Here is an 18,550-nt window from a genome sequence, read left to right as displayed (position 1 = left end):
CTGGTAAAAGAAAGAAAATGAATAGCTTACATTTAGCTTATTATCTTTCTTTATATTAAAAATGCTGTGTAATACTACTTTGTCACAGGTTTTCCATCTTCACATTGTTTTTTTTTCCAAAGGAATACGAAGTCTTTACTGCTTCCACTGTCTGACTATACTGTATATTTTCTTGTACTGTTTATCCTAAATATCTTTCAGTTATGTACTTGCACACCCCAGACTTTGATATGCTGCCAAAATATGTGTCTTGAAGAGACATCAGATCCAGAGACGTAGGCTACTGCTCACATTGACTACTGATGTCAATACATCAGACCAACTTGGAACCCACCTTCTGTGCTTTTTTGGACTCAAACTGTTTAATACAGTATAATCTCTCTGGATCTGAAGACAGAAACATATGAAGCTTTTAATCACTGGTTTGCAACTCAACAGATTGAGACTTTTAACCTATATTTTATTTCATTTTATTAATCCAGATCCATAATATACATGGATTTAATTTGACTGTGAGAGACCCACTTATTTTTGGTAATGTTTTTGTATGCATGTCAACCAGCATCCATTTTGCTGATGTTGGTGTGTTCTCTGATATTGTTTATTTTCAGAGAGGATTGTATATTGCACAAAATCTTCATGACATATCTGTTATTCCAAATCTTTTGATTGAATTTTTATGATTCATGTTATGTATATTTTAGTTTGTTTAATGCACAAGTGCTTTGTGTTGCCCTGTGTGCCACATAGGTCTACATCAATGTTCAGTTGTGTTACAATAAATCATCTGAATACAGTCCTGTGGACATAAGACTGCATTTAAAATAATTTATATATCATGAATGTGAAGTGGTTGCAGACTTAAGATGGCAACTACTTACAGACATGTCAATAGATGGCTGAGGGTCCGTGAGGTAGAAAAAAAATCTAATATTTTGATGACACACATTTTAAATTTACAGAATAAATATGTAAACGGTTGCCATGTTTGGGTTTTTCCTGTCACTTTGGGTATTTTAATCCTCATCAGTGACTAAAACATAGGCTACATTGTTTTGTGTTGTTTGAAAGGTGATGGTTTTTTTTTCTTCTTACCATTACAACTTGAACGAAAATGCCAATTGGAAGTGTGCAGAGGCAACAGGGTTTATGACACTTTATGATACAAGGGGACTGCGGAAATTGGTCATTCTAAAGGTCACATTTTTGTAAGTCCGCTTTATATTAGGCAATAATTACTCATAACCACATTGGAATAGTGCTACAGAGGAAAATATGCAGATTTTTCTTTAATCTGGTACATTTTGTTATCGCTTGAGACTGAGAGAGATGCGGAAGAAAAGTTGATAAAAGGCAAGGCAGCCTATTAAATTAGCCCACTCAATCTTTGTCAGAGATGTTTTCAAATTATGGGAAATAGTTAACCACATCACGATGTCGGCTAAATAACATAACCCACTTTTGGATTGAAGCTGCAATGCTTAAAGTTATTTTTCACACCTGGCAACCCGAGAGGGCGTCAAATCAGAGTGATGACCGCCCACCTATTTGTCACATCAACTTATGACACTTGGTGTCTCGCTAGTCCTGTGGATTTGTAAGCCCAAAGACATCCTGACGACTGGAGAAACATTGGTAGGTAAACATTTATTCAAATGTGTGCCTTGATTTTATTTATATATTTTTCAAGCATGCGTTTTGTTTTTCCCAATTGAATTGACAGTTAGGCTACAACTTACAACTACGCCTCCAGCAAAGCCCCCCTCCCCCTCCCCCAGGTATACTTAGGCTATTACAGGCCTATTACGGTTTTCGCTCAGGTTTTCAAATAGAAGACAGTCATTTTCATTTATAACAACGCTTGCATACAAACAGCTGTATATAACTCCAATATCAATTTTTATATTTCCTATGAGAAAGCTAAACAGCGGGCGAAATAGGGACTGTCAATATGCAACAAGGGCGCCATTACTAGTCTATGTCCTACTGTTCCTGCAGAGATTCGAACCCCTTTTCTTGTGTTTCACTAATCCTAATGTTTAAAATTCAAATTGAACGTACACTGACAAAAATGTTATATAAATAATAAATAATGTTTTGCTGTAGCCTATTGGTAATTCATCATTTGAAAAATATCACTTGTACAAATGACAAGTGATAGGCTATTCATTCATTTATTGTCATTTCTTGTTGACCATTCACTTTAATATATCCACAGAGACTTCCGTTGCTGCTCTGTCTGTTTTCAGCCTCTCACAATTAGCCGACTGAAAATGGAAGGTGAGAAACAAATAGTAGCTATTTCATTCTGATGCAGCTTAAACCAACATTTTACAAGAAGGCTATACATGAAAGAAAATAGTGCAATACATTTTATACAATGTGTAAATATTCCGGCTGATTTATCAGCAATATAAACTTTAAATGGTAATTCTAACGTTGTAAAGCTGAAGTGATGGGGGAGGGGTGGTTTAGTAACCGACACTGTTACTGTTCTTCACAGGTTCACATCAGACGTTCTCTGATGTTCCCTCATTGTTGGCCTGCGCCGGTCCTGAATGTGTGTTCTGTGAAAAAAAGGAATTGGCAAATGAGGACCACCTCCTGAAAAAGCATCTGAAAGATGCAATTGATTTTGTTTCTAACAATGAAGGTATGGAGTATAGATGAGGTATTGAAGGGCAGATGATGTAATTAATTTGTTTTAATTTGGAGAAAGTAAAGCATTTTACCAATGTCTTGAATTTGTTTTTCAGAGAAATTTGTGGTGGCCTGCTCCTGCAAGGACAGCAAGCAAAAATCTAGAAGCCACTACAATTGCCCATTATGTCATTTTAGAGCTTTTTCATGGGCAACTGGATTTATAAAGCATTTAAAAGTCATACATGGTAGGTGTTCTGCTGTGACATCTACAAACATTTAATGTTGATGTCAAACAACATCACCATCTTATTTTGAAATGTAGGCAAATTCTCGAAAATGAGAGGGAGATTTTTATTTTAAAATAAGTCAGCAGTGGGATGGACAAGCCTGAAGGGATGATCTTTGTATGGTGTAATTGACAGTGCCTCGTGTGTAAGAGTAAAACCAAGCAAACTGGTAGGCTAGATGCAAAGTAAATAAAAAAATACTAATAATTTCATGGATTTTTTTGAGCATTCAGAAAAACAATAGAAACAACTGACCATGTGAAATTCACAGTCAACGATACTACTACATTTTATTACCAGGTGTTCTATTTAGGTAATCAAGCACTGTATGAGCCATCTGAATTTGACTATTAAATGTGTTTGTATATAGCTCACTCTGAACACCTGGGTGGAGTATAGGTTCTGTTCATGTGGTGATCATCAAAAGTTGTTTCAAAATAACAGGTAGTAGTAGTATGAGCCTATACAGTAGTGAGGAGCACACAGTTCTTACTGGAATGCTGCTTATTCTTAAAACAAGTATAAATCAATACTCCATAAGGGGAAAAATACTGTTTTGTATTAACAGTAGTGAATTCATTTTGGTTTTTTTTGGTTTTTTACTTTGGGGTGCATGTTTTAGTTTTAGAAATGTCAAATTTGATTGTATAACCTATATAATCCTAATGTGTTCGACATTTTCACAATGTCTATCTCCTGCAGGTATTGAATCACAGAAGAGAAAAGGTAATACATGGCCCTAATTATTAGTGTTTCAATTTTGCTCTTTGTTTTTTTAATCTCAAGAACTGTCAAAAAGGTCTTGAATGTTAAGTAAAAATAGTGTTGTGCTTTCACCTGCAATGTCATAAATTGCAGTTCCCATTGTGTGGCAAAAATTAACTCTAGAGAGTCGGTGTCACTCTAGCCCATAACCCACACCTACAGAACCACCCATATGCCATCTGTGCAGGGCAGAGGTACTGTAGGTTGAGTATGGCTGTAACTCTTATCAGTGTTTTACTTTAACAGCTGTTTTTGCTTTTGCAGAGAAGGGAAGCACTACTACCAAAAGAAAAGCAGAGAACATGACAGATGAGTCAACAGAGGAGCACTTTGTGAAGTCCAAGCCTGGACATTTTGCTTGTCCACACTGTACAGCTGTTTTAAGTGCCCAGAAAAACCTCAAGCGTCACATTAGAGATGTTCACGACATTGACTGCACACCCATGGTGTGTGTTGATGTCAAAAACGGAATTTATGTCACCCCCAAATACGACCATAGTCCCGTGTTCCCCATTCATGTTATATAATCCACAACTTTACAAAAAATAGACTGTGAAGTACCAAAGTGCAGAAAATGTATGCAAATAGCATGGTCTACTGGAAACCCAGGAAAGGAGTGCTCACATCTTGAAAGGACATCTAAGGCAAAACCATACATCAAGCCTGCAGTCCTCACAACTACGTCACTGCAGGACATGCTGAGCAAAGGGCTGATGTCCTCTGAGTGGGGTGACAAATGTGCAGAACTGAACACTGCTGCAATAAAGTGGGGTGTTGACAGTGTTTTCCCGGTTCTTGTGGAAAATGGTGAACACTCCCAACGTTGGCACTTTTTCCTCAGTATTCACCAATGAAACCGACAACTGGTGTCAATTTGGGCGGACCAGGGTCACATTTACTATAACAATACCATAACAAACTATTAGATAATAACAAGAATAACATTAAAGGTATATGGAACATACTGAACACTGTAATAAGAAATAGCTCTAAACAATCAAGTTATCCTAAGTATTTTATTATCAATAACACTGAAAAGCATGATATGAATGAAGTAGTTAAAAGCTTTAATAAATTCTTTGTTAGTGTTGGACCTGACCTAGCATAACAAATCCCAGATCCAGTAACATCTGAGGAGCAGAGTGACAGTTTAATAGACCGGAATCTGAGCTCAATGTTCCTCACAGCAGTGGATGAGAAAGAAATTATAAATACTGTTACCAAATGTGCAAATAAGACATCTAAGGTTTGTGATGATATTGATATGACTGTTGTGAAAAGAGTGATTGAGGGGATTTCAAAACCATTAACATACATCCATGGCTGCGGGAAGTGGGGGTGCGGGGGTTGCTGCAGCACCCCCTAGTGACGAGAGGGTAATTTTTAAAAAATGTATTAAAAATATTTTTGCACAATTTATAAATTCCTTATGAATATTTTGGGAAATGATTTTGACACACGTAGGCTATTACATGTATTTTGGATTTTAATTTAATTATTTTTAGGCCTAATCAACACAGGTTCACGGAAGTTATGTTGTCAACGTCAGGCAGGCTAGTGGTCGGCCGCCGAGTAAAGAGGTTTCCCGTTCGCTCCATGCAGCATATACATCCATGGCAGCAGCAGACTAGTTAATTTACATAGTCTATTGACAGAAACGAGGAGGAAACTAGGCACAGAAACGCATTTTGGATTTTTTGGGAAAACCACCACCAGTGAAGAAGAACAATAGTACCGCAACCACGACAACGGAGAGCAGCCGAGTGAGGAGACTGTCCGCCCGCCTCTGCCTGCAGTTGCACCGACAGGCCCAGCCCCTGCACCTGCAACCCAACCTAGTGTGATTGGACAAAAGTGGACACAGACCGCCTTGAAATCCAGCTCAAAATCCTTGGGTCAAGCATCGCCAAGCAGCTTGCCGATGTCATAAAAGACAGAGGGTCTAAGTGTGTCACAGTCCAAGATGTAACATCATGTTTGACAAAGCTCCAGCCACAAACAAGAGCCATGTTTTCAGAGACAGAAAAACTGATCGAGTTATGTCTGTGCTTATCCATGTCTGTGGCCTCATCCGAGCGCACTCTCTCAGCCTTGCGTCTTTTGAAGACATGGGTACGCAGCACCATGTCCTAAAAAAGACTCACACACCTTTCGCTGATGCATGCGCACACAGACATTCTGAACTCCCTGGACATTCATCCCCTCATGAGAGACTTTATCTCCACGGCCCCAGAGTGCACCTCGACATTTTGACACCTGTAACCAGGGCACCTGCAGCTCAAATTAAGAGCATGGTGTCGCCGCACACCTTCACATAGTCATGCAGTTTAACGTCACAATATAGTATTTTTGCAAGGCGGTGGGGATGGAGATGGAGAGTGTTGTTTTGATCGTGTGTTCTGTGCGTAATGGATGTGGAGAACTGTTAAATAACGTTTAAATAGTCGGAGATGATTTCCTTGTGGTTTGCGTAAAAAGGTTGGAGATGGAGACGGAAAGTGTTATTTTGTGGGTGTGATCTTTGCGTAATGGATGTGGAGAGCTGTTCAATAGTGCTTAAATAGTCAGAGATTATTTCCTTGTGGTGTGCGTAAAATGATTTTGGAGCTAATAGAGTCGCGTGTGACATAAACGTAGATGGTGCAGTGACCCAGGTTCATGCCAGCTGACCAAGTCTATTGCATTGTTATAATGTTATGGTGAAGTTTAATTAATAGCGCATATTCATCTGAGAACTGATGATGTCTGTGTTTTACAGACCCTGGCTGTGTGCACTGAAGTGTATATGACAATAAAGTGGTGAATCTCAATCTATTTATTTATTTTTAAAATGTATTTTAGATAGGCCTATAGGCTCATAGGTTTTTTGTCCAAAAAAAAACAAACAATTTTTTCACAGCACCCCCTGTTCAAAATTACTTCCAGCGGCCCTGCATACATCTGTAACCTATCATTTCAAACAGGTTATTTCCAGACAAAATGAAAATAGCAAAGGTCATACCTCTGTACAAAACTGGGAACAAACACCAATTCACAAACTACAGACCTGTGTCATTACTATCTCAATTCTCTAAAATTCTAGAAAAACCTTTCAATAACCAACTGGACAGTTTCATAAATAAACACAGATTGCTCACTGAAAGTCAGTATGGATTTAGATCCAACAGAGCAACATCACTGGCAATAATCGATTCAGTTGAGGAAATTACTAGGGCCGGGACTTTAACGCGTTAATTACGATTAATTAATTACTCCAAAAATAACGCGTTAAAAAAATTAACGCATTTTAATCGCACTAATTTTTGCACCGCGGAACGTTTCTCACTGGATGAGTTTCAGGGGTACCGATTATACTGGAGCACCAACAAACGTTCATGCATAGCGTTCATGCAGTGTTGGGCAGTAACGTCGCTACAAGTAGCGGCGTTACTGCCCAACATTGCATGAACGCTATGCTACAAGTAGCGGCGTTACTAGTTTAACTACATTTCTCAGTAGCGTGGTGGTAGCGTCGCTACTTTCTGAATGAAATAGCTTTTCAGTAGCTTAGCTCTTTTATTGACCAAGGAGCGCGGTAGCGTCCACACAAGCTACATTTTTATGAACACCTGCAGTGAAGTACTGCGCAGCGGAGCTTTCTGTCGCGGTCTGAAATGAAAGGATAAGTCGGTGATGCCACCGCCACGAATGGCCGTGTATGTGGAGCCGACAGAAGCACTTCCGTATGACCAAGCCCGGATCCCGAACCGGGCCGTCTGGGCCGCGGCCCGGGGGCCTCGAGCTCCGGGGGGCCTCGAGCTCCCAGAGGCCTCCGTCACTTAGTGTTTTTTTTTTTTTTTTTTTTTTTTGTGAGTGGACCTCATTACGTGTGTGATGAATTACAAATGTATTGCCTAACCGATTTATATGCAAATAAAAATATAACTGATTGTTTTGCTGTCCGTGCCCAGCGATGATGACGGGGACGAAGGCACCTCTTCTATATAGAGACGTACACACGCACACACACGTACACACGCACACACATATGACAGATGACAGATAAAAAGAAAAAGAAAAAAAGAGACAGTTGACAGATGACCGCGAAATTTGAAATCTAGACAGTTACTGCTGTTGAGATGATTGTTAGCTAGTCTCAAAGGAAAAACATGGAAAAAAAATTAAAGCGATGGGAGAGTGGGGCCTCTAAATTAAAAGCGAAACAGGAGAGGGATAAAAGACATTCGCAACTCAGGCAGAGCATTCCTAACATCTCAAGCTTTTTCACCGCATCTAACTTTAAATCTTGTGGGAGCTTAAACGTTTGTGGAGAGCCAGCAGTAGAGGATGAGAATGTTGACGGCATCAGCGACAGTGAAGAGCAGGATCGCTACCCGGCAGATGCCTCCACTTCACCAGCTCATCCACAGCGGGGTGCCTCGCCCTCGACTGAGACAGTGTCAGTCACCTGTCCATCGGCGGCCCCACCCGCCTGTTTGACCCGCCTGGAGGGCCCGCCTGACGGCCGCGGTGAGGCCGATGATACCGCGGATGATCCCGTGACTGATCCCGCGGACAATGCTGCGGATGATGCCACGGATGACAGCAGGGAACTGCCGGTGTCAATGTCGCTGGGACCGGCGGCCCCCGAAACTGAATCAGAAATGCAGGAGTGGTACGAGACGACTAAGGATCCGGCATTGTGGAAAGACACAAGCAGCGACAGGATAAAGACGATTCTTATTCAGAGAGGTGCTGCAGATTTTCATAATTGCAGGTCGACCTACCCAGCTTCTGCCAGGGACAGAACCATTGGAGGTAAAAATCGCCACTTTAACAACGATTTAAGGTACTGCTGTTTGCCAAATGGACAGAAAGTAATGAGAGACTGGATGATGTACTCCCCCTCAAATGGAAATATTTACTGTTTTGCTTGTAAACTTTTCTCTAAGAGTCATCATCAGTTTGTTGAGGGATTTAGTGACTGGAAACATTCAGAACGCATCGGGGACCATGAGAGGAGCGAGGAGCATAAGGCTTCTATGTTATCCTTACTCCACAGGGGCAAGGGCATCGGGACTGTTGATGTTTCTATGGCAACAGAAATGGAAGCAGCAAGGCAATACTGGAGAGAAGTCCTCAAAAGAGTTGTTGCTGTCATAAAGTTCCTGGGGGAGAGAGGGCTTCCATTTAGAGGAGACAGTGAATTGCTGGGGTCATCTCATAATGGGAATTTCCTCGGTATATTGGAACTGATCGCTCAGTTTGATCCATTTTTGTCTGGTCATATAAATAAGTATGGGCAGAAAGGCCGAGGAAGTGTGTCTTACTTGTCATCAACAATTTGTGAGGAATTTATTGATGTCATGGGAGATAAAACGAGACAGATTATTGCAGAGGAAATTAAGGGGGCAAAATACTTCTCTGTTGTTGTAGATTCCACCCCAGACCTTTCACATGTTGACCAACTTACTTTTATTTTCAGGTTTGTAAACAAAGAAGGCAAAATAGTTGAACGTTTTCTGACTTTTGAGCCAATCGAAAGCCATACTGGTGAAAGTTTGGCTGAATGTGTTGTTGCTATGGTTGCCAGTTTAGGCTTAGAGCTGTCAAATTGCAGGGGACAGTCATACGACAACGCAAGTAACATGTCTGGGAAGTACAATGGACTTCAAACACATCTGAAGAAGAAAAATCCTTTAATCCATTATGTTCCATGCGCTGCTCACTCCCTAAATTTAGTTGGAGTCAACACCATTGAGGCCAGCAGCCCCGAGGCTGGACACTACTTTGACACTTTACAGTCTTTGTATAACTTTTGTTCCTCCTCTACAAGTAGATGGGGGAAAGTTTTTCGCAAAACAGGAATAAATTTGACGTTGAAATCTCTCTCAACCACCAGATGGAGCAGTCAAGCAGAATCCAGCAAAGCTCTGTGGAAAAACTATTCACACATAAAAGATGCGCTTGAAAAAATAGCAGTCTCAGATGATGAAAAAAGGGACACTAGAAATGAAGCAGGGGCTCTCTGTGGTAAACTGGAGCAGTTAGAAACAGCATTTATGGCTCATTTCTGGGATGCAATCCTTGACAGATTTCAAGCCACGAGCATAATGTTACAAAAAAGTGACATAAACATTTTGACAGCAGTAAATCTCCTCAAGTCCTTGCGTGCCTTTGTTTCCTCACAACGCGACCAATTTGACATTTATGAAAAAGCAGCATTGAATGTAACAGGTGTTAACAAAACCTACAAGCGTGACCTACAACGAAGTAGAAAGCGTAAAACCTTTGCAGATGAAGAGGGTGCAAATGATGTCAGTAACCTACACAGTGGAAGGGACAAATTCAAAATTGAGACTTTTTATGTCATCATAGACAAACTGGTGAGCTGCCTTGATCATCGCCTCTCTGCTTACAAGCACTTAACAGAAATATTTGGGGTGTTATTTCTGGTTGAAACAGCAAGCAGCAGTGAGATCACAGAGCATGCTAATACACTGGTCAGTGCTTATCCATCAGACTTAGACAGTGGCTTAGCCAACGAGCTCCTGCAGTTCCGATCATTCATGTTCCCTGAGACAGACAAGTCACCCTCAAACATGTTGAAGACCATATTGAAGTTTGGCCTGCAGTCAGTCTTCCCTAATGTTTATGTGGCATTGAGGATGTTCCTCACGTTGCCGGTGACAAACTGTGAAGGGGAGCGCTCATTTTCTCATTTGGGGAGAATCAAAAATGAACTGAGAACGAGCATGAAACAAAAACGCCTGAAGTCTCTATCATTACTGGCAATAGAGTCTGAACTTGTCAGAGACCTGGACTTTAGCGATGTTGTGGAGGAGTTTGCTAGGAGAAAGGCCAGGAAAAAGGTCATTACATAAGGTAGCGACTCTAATGTGTGTGTGTGTGTATTCTTGTCTCCCAAGTGTTGTTAATATGCATTTTTTTATGACTTGGAAAATATTTGTTGTTGGGATGTTTGTGGCGATTCTAAAAACAGGTTGTTTGCTTTTCTTAAAGCGTTTCTGCATATCTGAGTGTAGACTGTTTTGATAATACACACATAAACTGCATATGCTGAGAGTCTTGTGATGAATTTATCGGTCAGTGTGAATCCTGTGCAAGTACAGGAGTTTCCAACAACTATTACATCCACACTTGTGCACTAAACTAGTTGTCTGTGTGAGTGTGTGTGTGTGTGTGTGTGTGTGTGTGTGTGTGTGTGTGTGTGTAAGGGCCTCTAAGAGTCTGGCCCAAGGGCCTCTGAATTCTTAATCCAGCCTTGCGTATGACGGTGACACCACGGACTAATCCTTGCATACAACGTCTCTGCTGCACGGGAATACAGACAGGTTAGCATGAGTGAGTTACGTTACTTGATGGAAAGATGGCAGAGGGTGAGGAGGACGGAGACGAGTTGATCCCGAGGGATGCAAAAGACAAACTTGAATAATAAACAAATACAGTAACAGAGAAACATTACTCTGAATTGTTACTTTTGTAATTTTTAACCAGCACAGGATACAGCAAAAATGCAATTTCTACAAAACCAAAGTATGGTGATTAGTCAAAATGATTAGCTTAAAATGTATGTAGATATAGCTACTACTACAGAGTGGGCCTAATAAAAATACCACTTTTGAAACTGCCAGTTTTATGAGACACTGGTTGATGGATAGAGTACTTTATTAATCTCAAAGGGAAATTAAAGTGTTACAGCCACTTGACATAAATCAAAATCCAAAAACAATGAGGTAGGTAAAAGAAACAAATACAATTAAAGGCTGAATTATATACAATAACTAAATAGACTAACTCAAATATCAAATATAAATTATGAAGCTGAAACTAGAAGACAAGAGAACCTTAACGAAAACTACAACTATAATATACTATTTGCTGTTTAATTATGTTAATATGCTACAGTGTAGGACACTGTCCATTAGTGTAAGTCAGGTGGATATTGCTGTGGTAGCAAGGTGAATGTCTGTCCATGGATGTTAGAATTAAGTGTGCATTGATAGTTGAATAATAAAATATACAAAATAGTTCCATAGTAAATGACATTTTAAGGGGTGATCATAGATGAGAAGATTAGTTGGAAATCACAAATTAAACATGTACAAACCAAAATGTCAAGATTCATCGCAGTATTAAATAAAGCAAAACATGCACTGGATCATAAATCACGACGTACTCTATATTGTACATTAGTACAATATAGAGTACGTAGTCTATATTGTACATTAGTTCTGCCATACCTCATTTACTGTGTAGAAGTTTGGGGCAATAACTACATGACTACAATACATCCACTTCTAATTTTACAAAAGAAAGCAATAAGGCTCATTCATGGGGAAGGATACAGGGATCACACAAACTCACTATTCTTACAGTCAAAACTAATAAAATCCAAAGATATGGTGGATTTTCATACAGCACAAATACTATTCAAAGCAAAAAATAAGCTGCTACCAGAAAATATTCAGACACTATTCACTGGAAGAGAAGGGGGTTATAATTTAAGGGGAAGATTTAAATTCAAAATACTGAAGGCATGCACAACAGGAAAAACTTGTTGTATTTCAATTTGTGGGGTTAAATTATGGAACAGTCTGGAGGGGACACTCAGGGAATGTCCAAACATAAACCAGTTTAAAAAAATATATAAGGAGATACAAGGTACAGAAATGAGGAGGGTGTATGATTATCACTGGGTGTATATTGTTTATTTATTTTGTTATTTATGTATCTTTGTGTTATCTTCAGTATGTGTGTGTATGTCATATGTATGTATGTATGTATGTATGTATGTATGTATATGTATATATGTGTATATATATATGTGTGTGTGTGTGTAGGTCTGTGTGTATGTATGTTTATATATGTATATATTGTACTCTGTGTCATCTTCAGTATATGTGTGTATGTTATATATTATAATAATATAAAGAATAATATAATATTTTACTAGGATAAACATTTTTGTAATAGATTTATGTTTTGTTAGATATAGAACAAAGGTAATTGACAAATGACAAATGGAAGTTATTATTATTGTTATTATTATTATATTGATAGAAGGCAAAATATTTCAGTGGTATTATTTAGTAAAAGGGGGTGGAATAAAATAAGTTTATACTTCTTCCCACTCCTTTTCAGATATGTAAACAGAATTTGTAGTTTTCAGTTTATGTTTACTTTGTTATTTCAATTTCTTATTTCTATTTTTAATTTCTCTCTTTTTTTTTTCTTCATGACTGTCCATTAGTGTATGATAATTTTGTTTTTTTACATATTCGAAATAAACTACCTAAATTAAACTAAACTAAACTAAACATTTGATTCAGTGGATGGGCAGTGGAACTGTCCATGTCGAGGAACCGGAAGATCTCATCGTTGTATCCATCGTATGATGGGAATGTGGTGGATTTTCCAGGAGTCCCCAGGCACCCTAGCGGCCACCTCTGACATCCAAGTGGATGACACTGATGACTTGGAAAGTCACATGCTGGATAACAGCATCACCTGTGACACACACAACATAAATGCACAAAAAATCTGTGTAATGACAGATTTCCTAACAGCACAAAAGCGCATCCCATGCCTGCAGGACCTACGGTGAAGCTGAGGACTCAGGAGGAACAACCACCACAATGTTTTGTACCCTCTGAGAACACCTGCCCCTACTGTCCAGGGCCCATCCCTCCAGCACTTAATCCCTCCAAAGTAGTGACCACCCAAGCTATGGTGTATGGGATGAATTATGTAAAAAAAGGTAAGTCAAAGAAAAAAGTAACTCTATAGTTTAGCATGTTAAACTCCATCATGATATTATATTCATATCTGGCATCAATTGAAGGTTTTGTGTTTATGTAATACAGTTTCACTGATTTCTTACAATTCTTTCAACTAACAGGTGTCTCTGTCGCTATAAAAGAGTGCCCAGTATGTTCAAACGTTGTGAGGTTCCAAGAATATTCATCTGGATTCCACAACTTTAACAATTGTGTGTTCCTAACACTGCCACTGTGTGAGGTTCTGCTGTCAGGTTTGGCATTAAGGCAGCCATAAAACCTTTGTGTAAAAAAATTAAGCATAATAACTTTGTGAATAAATCAAGTTGCAATGATTAGTTATACATATATATATATATATATATACATATATATATATTTATATATATATATATATATATATATATATATATATATATATATATATATATATATATATATATATATATATATATATATATATATGTATCACTTAAATATATTTAATTACAGAACAAGACAACCAGTGGACGCATGCTGGACACTCTGTCATTCTTCAATGACAACCGCTACTACCATCAGCTAGTGAGGAGAGCCTTCCACCATTTTTTGTCCCTGACAGATTTTCAGTTTGACTTCTATTGTTACCAGTGTGGATACCACCCAGCTGTGGTGGTAGCAGATGTTAATTGGTAGGGGTAGGCGGATTGATCCAAATATCGATAGTATCGATACCAAGGTGAGTATTGGTATCGGATCGATACTCGCGTGATGAGATCGATATTTTTGTTGTAGTTTCTCTTCAATAAATCCAGCAAATCACTCATATTTCTTCACAGAGTTTGTGTGAGCGCAGTGCTCCTCTTCACTTCTCTCACTCTGCTCACTCAGGTTCACTGTAACTTATATTGATATAGAGCCTACCTCAAACCTGAAGTTTGAATATGGCAGAATATAATAACCCCTTTGTGTATCGGTTGAAGGAACATCAATATTTCTATTTAGGCTACATGCAGATAGGTTATAGATTTAATTAAGTTAAATATAATTTTCTTATTTGGCTAAAATCTTTGTCCTGTGTTTTATCGTTATAATAATCATGGTCAACTAGTTAAAGGAGAAAGTACTAAATCACTCAATGATCAGGAATTTTCAAGTAAAAAGTATCAGTATCGGTATCGGTATTGGTATCGGCAATACTGGCCCTGTAAGTACGTGGTATCAGATTGATACCAAAATTTGCAGTATCGCCCACCCCAACTAATCGGAAATTGGCCTTTGATGTCCTTTTAAAAATCAATTAACCCCTGCCGGTTCTTTATATTTCACTATGGTATAGGTCCCTAGGGACCATTTTTGGCCCAATGTACTTTGTATGAATATAAATTTAATATAAATGTATCGTTCCAAATGTATTATTATTATTCTTTTAATCTCCAACTCCAGTCTTGATCATACAAACCATAATCATCATCATTTTCAGGATTTAAACCCTTTAAATGTCAGCTTGTTGACATGCTGCGACAGACACTGAAATCCATAATGAGAAAACAAGCTCACTGTAAAGCTGTAAAAACCATATTTTCTGATCACATGGTAAATGGAGCATAAATGCATGAGACTGATCATATTAAGTGTTCATCCTGCACTTAGGACATCAAAATTGTAATTTTTACCTTTTCCAGATATTTGTGTGTGTGTGTGTGTGTGTGTGTGTGTGTGTGTGTGCGCATGCAGGTACAGAGATGATCAACCTTCCACCTATCTGTCTTTGGAATGTTGATCATCTCTGTAGCTGCATTTACACACACACACACATAGTCACATAGTAAAATGTGTTGCCAGTGCATTTTAAGCTTTGTGGAGGAATGGACAATGAAATCCAAACATTCTTCAAAAATTATTTTCTTTCACCAAATCTTATTTCTTCAGCACATACACAGTCTGAATAATGACATGGAAAAATAAAACAAAAATAAACACCAAATGGACCAAAAATGGTCCACAGAACCAGTAGGAGTTAATGATGCTGATTTAGATAACTCATGCACATATACAAACCTGATATTTAATATCTAATAACTTCCTTCTGAATGTTGTTGCTGTGGAATACTTTGCAGCTTTGACATATTGATAGCAGTGAATATGATTTGTAATTCACTTGTAGTTGGGACATTTAAACGGCCTGATCCAGATACCATATCAGAGAAAGACCTTTAAGTGGACATTGTGAAGGCATGGTCAGATCTGGACAGATCACTCATAGCAGAAGGCCTCATATCACGGACGTAATTTTGGGGTTGGACACAGGGGACATGTCCCCTGCACTTTTTCAAAAGGCCGTTTTGGTCCCCTGCAGTTTTTACCGTCCAAAAACCATGTTACGCTATATTTAACAAAGACACGTCAAGCACTAGGACCAAGCGGAAAACGTCTGCTCAAGCTGAAGCCTGTTTCTCTCTATGGCACTGCTGTTTCCCTGAGTTTAGATCCGCCCACAAGCTCCTCGATTGGCTCTGCCGTGTCTTGTGTGATTGGCTGTCCCCGCTGTCACTCCATCTTACTTGCACATCAGTCTGCTAGTTGCCCAGGGGTCCTTATTAATCTGCCACTGTGAATTGGGCGTTTGTTCTGCCTGGGTCACGTCAGCTAGAAGGATTGTAATATCAGAGGTTTCATTTACATTAACGTTTGAATCGGTGTCCATGTGCGTATGTGTGTACGTGATTATTGTGTGTATATGTGTGTTCGGTAAATTGGGGGCAGCCAGGATGTAAATTACCAGTTAATAATAGCCGGGGCCTATATTTGTTTTAATCACTTAACAGACCAGGCGTTTAATTCAACAGTTGTGAGTCTTCTGCAAGTGAAGTTGTTGCGGCGGAGGAAACTCCTCATCTCTGCTGTCACTCACGGTGCTGACATTTGTTTCTCCATCGCCCTGATCATTTTGCGGTACACTCTCTCGTGGTGTTCCTGTTTGCTGATAACTCATCCCCGCATGTTTATCTCAGGCTCCTCGCTAGCCTTCTTCCTCCCTCCAGCAGGCAGCCTGGCCCTGTTGCTGTCCTCCCAGACAGACGCTGAGGCTCAGTTTGATTTTTTCGCCAATCTCTCACTCTCATGGGTTCGACAGAGAAACGTCTATCGGCTGCTTCTCCCGAGTTTTCCTCTGCATATTTTACGAAGAAACTTTTAATTTCAAGTCGTACTTTTTATTGTTTTGCCATGGCGACTGACAGAAAGCAGCACAATACATGAAAAAGGCAAAGAAGAAAAACATGCAGCGTCTTCTTCCTTGATTTAAAAAAATTAATAAATTAGACTCGGCATTTATTTGGAACCGAAAATATACAAAAAAATATGCAAATATACACCTGCACCCGGCGTTTAAAGGGGACTCTGCGGTTAATTGAAACCCGGCTATTATTTGATAATTTACGGTACTCAAAGAAATGCGTTACAGCCATCCTGCAACACCTTCACTGGCTCCCAATAAAGCAGCATATCCACTTCAAGACCCTCCACATCAATTACAAAGCTCTCAAAAATCTTGTAAAGTGTCTTTGAGTTTTATTGAAAGTGCTGATAAATAAAATATGTTATTATTAATATTATTATTATTATTATAATAATTGTAGAGCCTCAACAATGCAAATATTTTAAAAATGCTTATATTCAATGCCAGAGATAAACTTATTTTCATGTATTTTTATGTTGAAAGGCAGCAACTGTTTAAGAAAACACCAACAATGAAAGATTTAGGGAAAAATACAACAAAACCAGGGATTACAAATGTGATTTTATACATCCAAACTCATGAGAATTGTGAAACTAAATTTTTTCCTCTATAAAATGAGGTCTGTTTACCATATATTTCAAAAATAAGTGTAAAATTGGTGGTACTGTCACTGTGAGTGAAGTTGACTAACAAGGTAAAACACAGAATTGGGCTGGTGCGCAGGTGGTCAAGTGGTTAGAGCGCATGCCATAAACGCAGCCGACCCTGGTTCGATTCCGGCCGGAGGTCCTTTGCTGCATGTCACATCCCCCTCTCTCTCCCATATTTCCTATCTGTCTACTGATTAATAAAGGTGTCTCTGCCAAAAAAATCTTTAAAAAAAAAACACAGAATTGGGTGATGATGTTTTGCTACATGCTTCACAACCAGTCAAACCAAAAAAGGGAACAGTAAACTTAAAAGTAGCAATAGAAAACTAGAAGAACTACTGGAAAACACAGTAAACTGAAAGAGTTGGAGTTTTATTAAAAATACTTGTGTCCCTCTGAAATCAAAATTTCGTCCTTGCCTCATATCAGGTTTGGACTTCTAAGTAATCAAAAATGTAGAATAGAGCAGAAAGTTAAATGATGTCAACCATAAACCTTTGGGTAAATGTTTGCTACATTAACAAAGTCTTCTAAATAATGAATTTACAATGTTATATGTTTAACTAATAGGAACATCTGTGACAAACCCATATTCCACATCTGTTGGCCATTCCATTTTGGCGCCTTGGATGGGAGAGCACACCAGAGTGGGAAATATTCTCCCTAAAACCGAGGTCAAAAGGGCCCTGAAAAAAAGGACAGATGACCACAAGCACCCTACCAAAAAAATCAACGAGGACATAATACTTGATATCGTCGACTCTAAGAAGGTATAGATTGTGCTAATCTATGTATGTTAGTATACTTTGACTATATAAACATAGTCCTTCATGCAGTGTTTCCAGTCCTCATAACCTTTGTGTGTGTGTGTGTTTAGTACAAGATGTTACATGATGTAATGGGTGCTTCATATGATGTAAATGGGTCTTTTGCAGCCTCAGAAAAAAGAACTCCAGGAGGCTTGTTACGCCCTAGGTGTGTCCTCTGAGGGGTCCATTGCAGACATGCTGAACAGGCTTCAGGAACTATTAAACTTTAAGGATGTTTACCCAAAGCTTTTTGTGAAGCTACAGAAAGCTGGTGGTAAGTCATACCTTGGTTAATGAATTTCCTGTTTCATTGTTACCTTCAAATAACATTAACGTGGTGTTCCATGTTTTTTTTTTTCCTTCAGGTAGTGTCCTTCATTTTTCCTGTGTACATGGT

General features: G+C 38.9%; 1 protein-coding gene across 1 annotated transcript; it reads left to right on the top strand.

The window, feature by feature from the left end:
* Window positions 1-7,821: 7,821 nt before the first annotated feature.
* LOC115596960 (zinc finger MYM-type protein 1-like) lies at window positions 7,822-10,750 on the top strand. The gene has a single exon (XM_030442464.1). The coding sequence runs from the start codon at window positions 7,844-7,846 to the stop codon at window positions 10,556-10,558; it is 2,715 nt and encodes a 904-aa protein (XP_030298324.1). The 5' UTR covers window positions 7,822-7,843; the 3' UTR covers window positions 10,559-10,750.
* Window positions 10,751-18,550: the final 7,800 nt, after the last annotated feature.

The sequence above is a fragment of the Sparus aurata genome, chromosome 15, assembly GCF_900880675.1.
Source record: "Sparus aurata chromosome 15, fSpaAur1.1, whole genome shotgun sequence".
Taxonomy (NCBI): Eukaryota; Metazoa; Chordata; class Actinopteri; order Spariformes; family Sparidae; genus Sparus; species Sparus aurata.
Note: the sequence above shows the minus strand (reverse complement) of the source record. Positions and strands in the feature narration are given on the sequence as shown.